The following is a 13,827-nucleotide window of genomic DNA, read 5'->3' on the forward strand; positions in this document are numbered from 1 at the left end:
ATTACAAACAAACTTTTCAAATGGTGAAAATCATTCAACAGCTAAAGGGTTGACCCAACCAAAACATTTTTTTTTTTTTTTTTTGGTAGATGCCGGAGAGTCAAAGTGCGGGACAAGGCAAAAGCTATTCGTTAGAGTGGAGAAGCGTTAGACCTGAGTCCACACTGGGGGATAGTGACCCCTCCATTTGTAGAGGTGACCATTGTCACCAGGAGAGAAAAAGGAGGGGAAATCTAATATTTAGAGTTTTTACAAGAGTGGTGAGCGGAAGTCTTCCGATGGTGACAACTAGGTTAGACAATCCCTACGCTTTGGAAGATTTCCTTTAACTTCCTGTTGCATCTCAGGGACCTCAACGGTACAGAGAAAGCAAAAAAATTCCCCAACAAGGGATTTAACCCTTCCTTGCTCTATCCAAAACCTACAATTGGCTTGACATACACTTTAAATCACCAGTCAATGTCAGAGGAGAAGGGTAATTAATTTTTAACGGCGCCCTAGACAAAAACGAGCAGTGCAGGGGGAACCCTACACCAAGGGTTTTATGAAATTTCCCCAGAGTTCAACTTTTACTCCCCGGTAGATGGGAACAGTTGGGAATTATGACAAGGAGATGTCACAGTTGGAGTCTTCAAGACATATAAGAAGCCAGGGGGCTGACTCAGCCGACATGGATCTACCTATTAATAAGCGTGGACTGCATAACTTCATAAAATGAAAGACACCCCCCCCCGCCCATGGGAGCACATTTTAATGGTCCAAGTCATTGTCTTGGGGGTTCTTTAAGGTCTAAGGTGCCCTCCCGAGTAAGTGTGAGGCCGGCAGACACATATTTATGATACCTTTAATGATCACTTCTCTTGAGATCATGTCCACTCCCGGTGTCAGGGGGCGTCAGGAACACAACCCTATTTTGACATCTGACCTAGTACCCTAATCTGATGTAGAAGCTCCATGAAGAACGTCTTACCTGAGAAAATGTTTGTGATCCGCTAAGGTCTTCTCACACCAGGGAAACTTGCACCCACCGCTGTACTGTGCAGGGTGGACAGGCTCAGCACTGCAAAGAAGAACATACAACAATAATTAGCAAAACCCCCTAAAAGATACATTCTAAACCGTAACAAATTCTAACAGAGGATGAGATGAAAAATTCATGAAGGTCCTTGTAGCTCCAGACATTCAGTTAGCTAGAGTAGGAGCTTGTCACTTTCTAAAATAGAACATTACCTACAAAAACAATTTTAAAGCAAATCTAAACCCAAAACCAGCAATGTAATGTATTGCTCACCGCTCCTTACATGTGGTGGCTGCATTCGTTTTCTTTTTTTCATGCTTTTTCATCTGATGATCCTGCCAATAACATACGTCCTGTCCTAGGGTGGCTACACACTAGGGTTGCCACCTGTCCGGGATTCACCCGGACAGTTGGGGTTTTGAGTCCCATATGTGCGGTGTCTGGGTTTCAGGGTTTTTCCTGGCTGTCTCTCCTCACTCATCCTCCTGGCTGTCTCTCCTGGCTGTCTCTCCTCACTCATCCTCCTGACTGTCTCTCCTGGCTGTCTCTCCTCACTCATCCTCCTGGCTGTCTCTCCTGGCTGTCTCCCCTCACTCATCCTCCTGGCTGTCTCTTCTGGCTGTCTCTCCTCGCTTTCTCTTCTGGCTGTCTCTCCTCACTCTCTCCCCTGGCTGTCTCTCCTCACTCTCTCCCCTGTCTCTCTCCTCACTCTCTCTCCTGGCTATCTCTCCTCACTCTCTCTCCTGGCTATCTCTCCTCACTCTCTCTCCTGGCTATCTCTCCTCACTCTCTCCCCTGGCTGTCTCCTCACTCTCTCTCCTGGCTATCTCTCCTCACTCTCTCCTGGCTGTCTTTCCTTGCTCTCTCCCCTGCCTGTCTCTCCTCGCTCTCTCCTCGCTCTCTCCTCGCTCATCCTCCTTGCTGTCTCTCCTGACTGTCTCTACTCTCTCTACTCTGGCTGTCTATCCTAATTCTCTCTCCTGGCTGTTTCTCCTGGCTCTCTTCCCTGGCTGTCTCTCCTCACTCTGTCTAGGCTGTCTTTACTCGCTCATCCTCCTGGCTGTCTCTCCTTACTCATCCTCCTGCCTGTCTCTTCAGGCTGTCTCTCCTCTCTCTCCCCTGGCTGTCTCTCCTCCCCGTCTCTCCTTCCTCTCTTCCCCTGGCTGTCTCTCTTCACTCATCCTCCTGCCTTTTTCTCCAGGCTGTGTCTCCACCCTCTCTTCCCTGGCTGTCTCTCCTCGATCTCTCCCGGCTGTCTCTCCCCTGGCTGTCTCTCCTCCCTCTCCTGTATTTTCTCAAAAGAAAAGGTACCAACCCTACTACACACACTCACTTAATTGTATCTATGGAGGGAGCCATGGTTGCCTGCCAGGCTCGACTACACACATGGCTGTCTTTGTCCATCCATTGCATGGAGGGTCATGGGATTAGAAGTTTCCATATATACAATTTCCGTCCAAGCCAAGGACAGTGTCATTTCTGGCAAGATCAGCAGGTATTTGTCTGAACTTGCTGAAAATGTTCTCAGCCTGAAAAAAAAAAAAAGTGAATGCAGCCACCACATCTTAGGAGTGGCAGACAGGGGTGTATCTACCCCAAGGCAGACTAGGCATTTGCCTAGGGCGGCACTTTCCAGGGGGGCGGCAGGTTCTGCAAACAGCCGGACTTACCTTTTGGCATACTTGGCACTTGCACGGTGGGCCAAAACCCTGCACAGCTCTCCTGAGACCCTGCACAGCCCACCATAAACCCTGCACAGCCCATCATAGACCCCACACAGCCCATCATAGACCCCACACAGCCCATCATAGACCCTGCACAGCTCTCCTGAGACCTTGCATAGCCCACCATAAATCCTGCACAGCCCATCATAGACCCCACACAGCCCATCATAGACCCCACACAGCCCACCATAAACCCTGCACAGCCCATCATAGACCCTGCACAGCCCACCATAAACCCCACACAGCCCATCATAGACCCCTGCACAGCTCACCTGAGACCCTGTACAGCCCATCATAGACCCCACACAGCCCACCATAAACCCTGCACAGCTCACCTGAGACCCTGTACAGCCCACCATAGACCCCACACAGCCCATCATAGACCCCACACAGCCCACCATAAACCCTGTACAGCCCATCATAGACCCCACACAGCCCATCATAGACCCCACACAGCCCACCATAAACCCTGCACAGCCCACCATAAACCCTGCACAGCCCATCATAGACCCTGTACAGCCCACCAGAGACAATGCACAGCTGTCCTGAGACCTTGTGTGTGCTGTATCCAGTAACTGACGGGTTTTGTGCAAAATGTCCTAAACAGGAAGGGGCGGGGCAAATTTAGATTGATGGGGGTGCACGAGTTCAGTCTGGCCTAGGGCAGCCCAAAACCAACATACACCACTGGTGGCAGGCTGCTGAATAATGATTCAAATGTAAAATTTCAAAGTGGCGTTCAAATGTAAATGGGAAAATTGTCCGAATGGGAAATGGAACAGTGTTCCAACGGAGAAGAAGTGTCGAAATGTAAAAGTAGTGTGCAAATGAAAATGGCCTCTACATAGGTCATACACACACACACACAGGAGAGATCTACTGACCCGTCCTTGTCCTGTCCATCATTGGTGGTGTTGCTCCGGACATGCTCAATGTTTTTCGGATGTTCCTGCCCATAGGAAGGCACGGTGCCTTTCTTATTGACATCGTCCTCTTGATTTTTTCCAGAGCTTGACTCATGTTGGACCCATCCCAGGCTTCCGGGCTTCATTCCTGCACCGGGATTATCAGTTTCAGAACATGTTAGACACGGTTAGATGTGCATGGGGGGGAAAGTCAAGGGTGGATCAAAGATTTTACTTTGGGTGTGTCGCTCGTGAGTCCAATCAATATCAACTAGCTGAATCTTACCTAAGGGCTCAGCTATTATACATATAAGTCAGCCACCCAATGTGTTGGGGTAATAGCTGCATTCTTCAGTCATAGTCATAGGCGTGCGCAGCCTATTGCATAAGAGTGTGCACACAAAAGTACAAACACACACGCGTGTATATTATACATACATATATACATACATACACATACTGTACATACATACACATACTGTACATACACACACACACTAAGACCTCGGGCATCCCAGATTCCCATCTCTTCAGCTATCCCTTACCTAATCCAGCTGGGATCTTGTATTGAAGCAGGGAGCCTGGCAGGTGGTCAAGTGACCACCTGCCTGGCTTTCTGATTGGATGGGAAGCCTGGGAAACCGCAGCCACGCTCCTTCACCGACTACTGCTGCTGTTATGTGTTGAATGCAAGTGGCGAGTGCTGCTGCGCTCTGTATCGCCGAGCTGCGGTCACGGAGAGATCTTTGTGATTTTTAATCACTGACCAGCGGCTCAGTGATTAAAAACACGGCGCCCGCTGTTGCGGTTTTTGGTGTTGCGTGTGGTGGTCGGGGTGTGCCCAGGCACACCCTGTGCGCACTCCTATGGGCATCGTTCATCACTTAAAAGGAACCTGTAGTGAAAAAAAAAGCCTGAACGCTGACAATGATGGCCTCTCCTTCAGAATAGACAAGTTCTCTGGTCGTCAATAAGACCTAAAGCCTTCTGAAGTTTCTATATCACTGACATGGGACAAGTATGCAGAGTTCTGGCTTCACTCCGAATCTCCCGATGTCTATGCTTGTTGCCGTTCAGTGTCTTAAGCCAAAGACAGGCAGGCAGACAACATCACCGGGATCACTTGTACAAAACAATCGGCGGCTTCCCCGCTGTACATTTACCTCTGCTTGCCCACAGCAGGGCTAAATGTAGAGAACAACTACCCGCCCGGTGCCCGGAAATGCCAAACCCGCCTACAATGGATTCATCTTAAAGGGAACCATCTTGCATTCCACTGCAGCATTGTTGGGGGCATCCTGGAGACTTGGAAGCCCAGTTATAAAATGGCTGCATGGTATTAGCTGGGGGCCTATTCCGCTCCTCTTCTCCCTGCCGAGCCGCGGCTGTGTTGGCCGACTGGTGCCCCTGTTGCCAAGTGCGCCCTGTGCTCGCCATGGCAACAGGGATGCAGCCAGGCTGGCCCTGGCTGCGGCCCCCTTTCAGCTGCGCCTGAGGCGAGTGCCTCAATCGCCCCATGATAGCTACAGCCCTGTGCCCACCTGAACCTTATTCACACCCTTTATGTATTGAAAGGTCTCAATCATGTCCTCCCTTTCCCTTCTCTCCCCCCCCCTCCCCACCAACTGTACACATCAAGTGATCACAAGGCGAGGTCTTCTGTACCAGAACATGGAGAGTACTCGGTGAATATATCTACCTTGCACAGCGGCGTGTTGCTTGTGTTTGGTCACTAATGGGAACAATCTTGTTGGCTGCATGTTGAGTATGGAGGAGGATGAGGCTGAGGGTGCCAAGTGAAGGACAGAAGACTGGGAGGCATGGTCTCTGGTGAACTGTGAAGAAAATAAAATACAGGTGATTGGCACTCTTACTGGTTCCTAGTGGTTCCGTGTTATCAGTGGATCTAACCCAGACATTCATCATCTTGTTCTTTGTTTTATTATAGTTCCGCCATTTTTTATTTTTTTTTAGGTTTTGGATGGAGAAAGCGAAGGGTTTATTGCTGCATTGTATCCATTGGGTACGTTTTCACTTACTTCCTGTGTGGTCACTGAGACAGGAAGTCTCTCCAACAGTGTCATAGATAGTGATAAATTATATGACCTCCTTTTTTTTTAACTTAGTCATCCGTTAGGTCTCGTTCACACCTAGGCGTATTGCATATGCGCGTCTGCCGCGATTCACGGTAAAAAAGTCGCGCGACAAACGCGCGTTTCCGAAGGCTACTTGGCTGTATCCCAATGGAAACGCGCAACAAAACGGCCCAAAGTAGCACCTGGACCTTTTCAGGCGTGGGCTGTTTTGTAGCGCGTTGGGGACGGGCGGAAATACGCCAAGGTGGGAACGAGACCCATTGAATACAATGGGATTTATATTTTTGAGCGTTTTGTAGAGCATTCGTCGAGCGTAGAACGCGCTACAAAACGTTCAGGTGTGAACGAGGGCTTAGAAAGCAAGACTCTGAATGGCCCTAATTAATCCGTGTCGTGGATTCACCAATAGTAATACATCCTTAGTTCCGAGAGGAATCTTTTAGGGCGGGCGATAGCATGTAAAACCCAAATCCTGCCAGAGTGTGCGATTAAAATGATGGATAAATCTACAGGTAAAAGTAAGGAACCCCCAAAATAACTTCACAGTCTCATAAAAAAACCCCATAAAAAATGTTTTTATTTAAATTTTTATGTGATAGGCGGCTGAGCGGTGTGGGAGGAGAGACGCCGGCCGCTCACGGCGCTCTCATCCCGCAGCGCTCGGCCCCGCTGGGACACAGAGCAGCGCCCAGCGGGGAGGAGAGAGACTACAGATGAGCCCACGTAGCGGCACAAAAATGGCACTTTCTGCATTTAGCCAAAAGTGCCATTTTCGGCCGACACGTTTCGGCGACCGATATATATCGGTGCATCCCTAATAGTAACAGATAGTTTCACGTTTGACAAAGCGAACGCTCTATGGCGGCTCCCGAGAGTTACGGCTTCTAAATGGGTGCTGCCGTGATAGACAAGAATTACAGGGGGAGGCTTTGAAACATGAGACGCGCTGATTGTCTCTTTTCGGGGAAAAAAAGAAAAGGCGAGAAAATTGTGACACAGCGCCGTAAATGTCATAATAATTATCGTCTACCGCCCACCTAATTGTTCTGGAAAATACTTTTTTTTAAGTTGAGGAACTTTGTGTGATCTTTAATATCTCACTGCCTGTTGTTTGAAGGAATGCCAAGCCCGCCTACAATGGATTAAATCTTAAAGGGAACCCTCTTTGCATTCCGCTGCAGCATTGTCGGGGCATGCTGGAGACTCGGGAGCCCGGTTATAAAATGGCTGCACGGCCTTACCACGGCCCGCCACCCCTTTAAAAACCAAAGAGAACACATCTATGTAACGCAACGGATGAGCGAATGAAACAAAAGCTGACCAATGGAGATTGGCAGACCTGCAGGCTGCATACAAGTGATCTCAGCGACGTCACCGGGATCACTTGTACAAAACGAGCGGCGGCTTCCCCGCTCTACATTTAGCTCTCCTTGTCCAAAGCGGGGGTAAATGTAGAGGACAACTGCCCGCCCGGCTCCCGGAACTGTGTGTCCCGAGATGGGAATTCCACACCCAGGGCCGGTGCACCTTACATTGGTGGTCAGTGGGAAGAATGCTCCTTACGTTGGTGGTCGGTGGGAAGAATGCTCCTTACATTGGTGGTCAGTGGGAAGAATGCTCCTTACATTGGTGGTCAGTGGGGGGAATGCTCCTTACATTGGGGGTCAGTGGGAAGAATGTCCCTTACATTGGGGGTCAGCACTACATTGGATAGTGCTCCCTCAGGTATCTGAATCACTTTGGTTGAGCTGTGGCAGTCAGTTGAGTTAATATTTCAGCAGATTGCCAACAATGTGCTTATGTCTAGTGAAGATGAACTCACCGGATGGATCACCACCGCCTGCTTGCTGTCATGGAGCATGGCCCGCAGGTAAGAAGTGGAGCTGAAGGAGGCGGATGGGTTGGCCATGATGTAGGGATGCTGATGGGGCTGTGAAGACAGGATCCTTTAAATTATTTTTGAGATTTTAGGTTGAAAAAAAAAAAAGCTTTATCAACACCCAGGACACGCCGTGACCCTACCTGATGCATCTGGGAGCCAACGCCGGCACCTCTGCGATTCCATTGGCTAATTTGCCCCTTTCCTTTCTCATCCGGCTGACTGTCGCTTTCCGCAGACGAAGCCGGAGTCAACTTGCTGGCTTGGGGGCTGGGCATCTGGTCCTTTTAATTCGCTGTTGAAATAAAAGGTTAATGCATTTCAGCTCAAACATTCTAGGAGCCGGGCTTCCATGCAGAGGGATATCTACAAAAACCTGCACCCCTGGCATCCCGCCCAGCTTCTGGCAACCAGAGACATCACTGGTTGCCAGAAGATGGGCGGGACGTCTACCAAAGCGTCCCAGGTTGCTAAGATGAGGAGATGTATAAGGACCATTCACATCTCCCTGCCTGGCTCTAAGCAACCTGCGATGCTCTGGCCGGTGTCCCACCCAGCTCCTGGCAACCGGCAACATCACTGGTTGGCAGGAGCTGGGCAGGATGCCGGCCGTAGCATTCAGCCTTCATACACATCTTCCTGCCCGCTCTGGCTGCTAAAAGCCGGGTGCGGAGATGTTTATGACCCATACACATCTCCCCGCCTGGCTCTAAGCAACCTGCGATGCTCTGGCCAGCCTGAAATCCCCCTCCACACACCATAATCCCCCCTCCACCAAACTTTACACTTGGCACAATGCAGTCAGGCAAGTACCGTTCTCCTGGCAACCGCCAAACCCAGACACGCCCATCGGATTGCCAGACAGAGGAGCGTGATTGGTCACTCCAGAGAACACGCCTCCTCTTCTCTAGAGTCCAGTGGCGGCGCGCTTTACACCACGGCATCCCACGCTTAACTCACCCTAAGCACCGTGGACAAAGGCCCCCTTGTCTCCAGACATCTGCGTCTTCTACTTTACAGATGTCTCATGGGAAGTCCCCCTCCCCTCCCCCACCGAAGATTTCCATAGCCCGAATTCTCGAGGTACATATAGTTTTTATAATGTCGTCTGCTGCCGTGTCTGAGATCCGTACTGTACAGGAAACAGAAACCCACGTAGGATGCGTCTGTATCTGATGCTTCCCTTCCTGTGTCTCTTTTCTTACATCGCCGTGCGCCTAACCGACTTTTCTTTCCATCTACAGCGCTCCGCAACCTTTTCGCGAGGAAAACACTCCCCGGGGTTCAAAAACTATTTATCAGAATCTAAAAATCTGAGAATTACGCAGAAGCTGCGAAATCCTGGAACAAAACCCCATGTGGTAAAATAATAAAGTCACAAATCTTATATCATAAGGTAGAAAAAAATGTTTTTTTAATAAAAGTATTAAAATAGCCAATTTTTTTTATTATTATTTAATTTTGTGATAAGTGATTTTTTTGCAGTTTCCCATTGAGAAATGTCCTTTTCCTTCTTGTCCTGTGGTCACAACAGGAAGTAAGAGGCAATCACTTAAAGTAGGGGGAATTCCCCTCTTATTCAGTTCTCCCCGGAACAAGTGTCCCCACTGGAAGATTTCCTGTTCCAGTGACAACTCAAAGTGGACACCAGGACAAATATATATATATATACACACACACACACTATATTGCCAGAAGTATTGGGCCCCTCCCCCTCCAAATCATTGGATTCGGGAGTTCCGTGACATTTCCTGGCTACTAAATATTCCGCGGTCGCCTGTTACTGGTATTATAACAAAGTGGAAGCAACTGGGAACAACAGCAACTCAGCCAGGAAGTGGTCGGCCGCGTCACATGACAGAGCGGGGTCAGCGCATGCTGAAGCGCACAGTGCGCAGAAGTCGCCGACTGTCTGCAGAGCCAATAGCTACAGACCTCCAAACTCCATGCGGCCTTCAGATTGGCACAACAACAGTGCGTAGAGAGCTTCATGGAATGGGTTTCAGGTTTTTTCAGGGGTTGGGCTCCGCCCCTTTGTTCCAGTGAAGGGAACTCTTAAGGCATCAGCACACCAAGACATTTTGGACAATTTCATGCTCCCAACTTTGTGGGAGGAGTTTGGGGACGGCCCCTTCCTTTTCCAACATGACTGCGCACCAGTACACAAAGCAAGGTCCATAAAGACATGGATGGGGGAGTTTGGGGGGGAGGAACGTGACTGGCCGCACAGAGTCCTGACCTCAACCCCATAGAACACCTTTGGGATGAATTAGAGCGGAGACTGCGAGCCCCTCCCCCAACATCAGTACCTGACCTCACAAATGGTCCAACATTCCCATAGGCACACTCCTAAACCTTGTGGACGCCTTCCCAGAAGAGGCGGGGCTGTTATAGCGGCAAAGGGCGGAGCCAACCCAATACTGAACCCTACGGACTAAGATGCCAATAAAGTTTCATGTGCGTGTAAAGACCGGCGTCCCAATACTTTTGGCAATGTAGTGTATATATATATATATGTATATAGTATTTGTGTGAGGAGTCTAAAAACGAATCTGAAACGTCGTGATCTGACCTGAGGTGTGCCATGATCAGGGAGGACAGTAGACCCAAAAAAGGGGACATACTGAAGAAGGATGCAGAGAAAGAGAAGAGGGGAGGGAGGGGAAGCCGACAGGTGAGCGCGGCATACAGGAGAATACAAAGGAGAAAGACTCCTCCCACAAATTCCGGCTTAGAAGTTAGACTTCCAACACATATATATATATAGATAGAAAGAGATATTGATAGAGAGAATTTAGGATCTGGAGACAAATGGCAGGAATGCTTCAATGTAACTCTTCTCGTTCTGCGTCTGAATTTGGCATCGACAGCCATGTAAGAACGGTTGGGCACGGAAGACAATGGGCAACAGGAGAAGGGTAAACGTTAATATTTGTCAAACTTGCTTGAGCGGAGTTGAAACTATCTCCTTCTTCTTCTTCTTCTTCTCCTTCTTCTTCTTCTCCTTCTCCTTCTCCTTCTCCTTCTTCTTCTCCTTCTTCTTCTTCTCCTTTTCCTTCTTCTTCTCCTTTTCCTTCTTCTTCTCCTTCTCCTTCTCCTCCTTCTTCTTCTTCTCCTTCTCCTTCTTCTCCTTCTCCTTCTTCTTCTTCTTCTTCTTCTTTTCCTTCTTCTCCTTCTTCTCCTTCTTCTTCTCCTTCTCCTTCTCCTTCTTCTTCTCCTTCTTCTTTTCCTTCTTCTCCTTCTTCTCCTTCTTCTTCTCCTTCTCCTTCTCCTTCTTCTTCTCCTTCTCCTTCTCCTTCTCCTTCTCCTTCTCCTTCTCCTTCTCCTTCTTCTTCTTCTTCTCCTTCTTCTTCTCCTTCTCCTTCTTCTCCTTTTCCTTCTTCTTCTCCTTTTCCTTCTTCTTCTCCTTCTCCTTCTCCTCCTTCTTCTCCTTCTCCTTCTCCTTCTTCTTCTCCTTCTTCTCCGTCTCCTTCTTCTTCTTCTTCTCCTTCTTCTTCTTCTTTTTTTTTATGCTCTTTTATTCTTTTCTATCCTTTCACTGTTAGCAGGTTTGAGCGATGTCCGGAAGGAGACACTAGGTGGCAGCTGTAGATCAGGCTTGGTACAGAGGGCCGAGGCCGATCTGCAGATAAAACTATAACAAGGTTATTCCCGAAAGAGGTGAAGACCTTGGAGAAGACCGGAGAAGGGAACAATGTAGGACAACATCGCCGATTTGGAACAATTCTCCAATTCATCTCACTTTCCGGTTCAGCTTTGTTGTCCTATTGTTCCCTTCTCCTGACTTCTCCAAACTCTTCACCCTTTTCAGGAATAACCCTGTAAATTTCCTTGTGTGCAGTGATATTATTATTATTATACAGGATTTATATAGCGCCAACAGTTTGCGCAGCGCTTTACAATATAAGGAAGACATTACAATCACAATACAATTCAAGACAAGATGGTAAGGAGGGTCCTGCCCCAGAAAGAGAAAACAGGTTGTGCCGCTGATTCTGTATCAGGAACATCGGAGGAAGGGCCAATGTCTTTATCTGCATACTTTTTCCAAGTCGGAGACTCCTAGTACTGAGCAGCCTAACATGATTGCCCAGCAACTAGCATTTTCGGATGTAGGATTAGCAATGGCAGCTCTGCTTCCCCTGATGGAAGCTTCCCTTCCACTTGATAATTGCTCCTGTGTTACATACAAGTTATTTCCTTTAAGCTGGAATGCTCTGGTCAGTGGCGTAACAATCGCCATAGCGACCCAGGCGGCCGCTATGGGGCCCAGGCACAGGTGGGACTGGCAACGGCCGAAAAACACAGCTCAGCAGCGGCCACGGCGCATTTCTCCTCATAGCCGCTTCGGAGCTGTGTCAGTGACCGCCAGCCGCTTCGGCCGCGCCTCCTCATACATCACTGGCCAGCGACCTAAGAGCAGGTGGGGCCAGTGATGTAAGGGAAGGCGGGGCCCGTCGAAAGCAGAGGAGGCGGGGCCCGGGGACGGAACAGGAGTCGGGCCCCGGCGACCACAGAGGCGCTGACAGGTAAGAGATCTCAGACCCTGCAGAGCCCACCATAGATAGTCTATGATGGGCTCTGCAGGGTCACTTTCCGCTTGGGCGGAGAGTGCAAGTGGCATAACTAGCAATCACGGGGCCCCATACAAAATTTTGCTATGGGGCCCTGTGATTTCTAGTTACGCCCCTGGCTCTGGTATTTCCTTCCTCTCAGGGTCATTCACAAAGCTGCCGAAGGATCAAGCCGTAGCTTCGGGCTGATCCTCCGACTCGCCTCGGTTGCAGGAGCCCTTCGGGTTCAGTCGGTACAGCATCCGAAGGCGGCCGAGCGGCTCAGCCGAGCCGAACGCATATGCTTCAAAGTGACAGCCGAAGCAGGGGGATCGGCCTGCCGAAGGCCGGCCTTTCGTCCCGCAAATGACAGCTGGGCGGAGCCAGTCGTGGCTCCGCCCGGTTGTAATGACAGATCAGCGGTCCCCAAATGACCCGGGGACGCTGAACTGTCATTAAACAATAACAACCGGGAAGAGCCGGCCGTGACGTCACGGCCGGCTCTGTCCAGTTATTATTCATGGGCCGGTACCTACTAGAAGACTCTAGCAGGTGACGGCCAATAGGAAACCGCGTCTTGTACACCAGCGCAGAGTTCAGCTTCACCTTCTGACCTCAGCTTCCTGACGTTTTATACGACTTTTATGGCGCCAAACTAAAAATAAATGCTCGCTGCGCTCTCCGGTCATCCCCTCACCTAGTTCAGTCTCGGTCAGCGGCTTGCTGAATGTTTATTGGATAAACAATGTGCGCAACTCTCTGTCACTCTGCTCTCTCATGCCATCAGCATGTTCGTTGTTAGCAGACAAGCACTGCAACATAACTGACTGACCCCTTGCCACTGTCCTCTCTCTCAGTCTGAGCTCTGCTGTACAGGGACTGCAATAGGCTGATACCAGGTCAAATTCAGGTTCCCACACTGCCTGTATTTCAATAACACATTTAAGGATGTTTAAATGATTGCAGAGCTGCATTAATAGGCCACTGAGGGGGACTCTGGGAACGGGAGGGGGACTCTGGGAACGGGAGGGGGACTCTGGGAATGGGAGGGGTCTCTGGTAATGGGAGGGGACCCTACAAAACAGGATGGGACTGTGGGAACGGGAGGGGCACTCTGGGAACGGGAGGGGCACTCTGGGAACGGGAAGGGCACTCTGGGAACGGGAAGGGCACTCTAGGAATGGGAGGGGTACTCTGGGAACAGGAGGGGAATCTGGGAATGGGAGGGGACTCTGGGAACGGGAGGGGCACTCCGAGAATGAGAGGGGACTATAAGAACGGGATGGGCACTCCGGGAATGGGAGGGGACTCTGGGAACGGGAGGGGTCTCTGGGAACGGGAGGGCACTCTGGGAACGGGAGGGCACTCTAAAGGGGAGGGGCACTCTGGGAAGGGGAGGGGACTCTGGGAACGGGAGGGGCACTCTGGGAACGGGAGGGGCACTCTGGGACCGGGAGGGGACTCCGGGACCGGGAGGGGATGATGCAGCTTTTACCGCCCAATGAGGAGAGCAGAAGCGCCGATCTGATCGGCTCATTTGAGTTGCTGACCCCAGAAGACGACTCTCTTCATCAGAACCTGCACCTGTCTGGCTGTGCACAATGCGTGTAAATCACAAGACCAGCCGAACAGACGTCCACGAATCAATTTTT

The 13,827-nt window shown here is 50.0% G+C and overlaps 1 protein-coding gene across 1 annotated transcript in view; it reads right to left on the reverse strand.

The window, feature by feature from the left end:
• The window catches only part of FOXP3 (forkhead box P3), a 16,714-nt gene extending 8,814 nt beyond the window's left edge, over positions 1-7,900 (reverse strand). Inside the window, exons 1-5 of the mRNA XM_018558261.1 lie at positions 7,766-7,900; positions 7,566-7,673; positions 5,347-5,482; positions 3,627-3,795; positions 971-1,060 (exon numbers count right to left, since the gene is read on the reverse strand). Coding sequence (XP_018413763.1) covers positions 971-1,060; positions 3,627-3,795; positions 5,347-5,482; positions 7,566-7,673; positions 7,766-7,900 — 638 coding nt within the window. The remainder of the gene's footprint in view (positions 1-970; positions 1,061-3,626; positions 3,796-5,346; positions 5,483-7,565; positions 7,674-7,765) is intronic.
• Positions 7,901-13,827: the final 5,927 nt, after the last annotated feature.

The sequence above is a fragment of the Nanorana parkeri genome, unplaced genomic scaffold, assembly GCF_000935625.1.
Source record: "Nanorana parkeri isolate BGI_ZX_2015 unplaced genomic scaffold, ASM93562v1 scaffold15, whole genome shotgun sequence".
Taxonomy (NCBI): Eukaryota; Metazoa; Chordata; class Amphibia; order Anura; family Dicroglossidae; genus Nanorana; species Nanorana parkeri.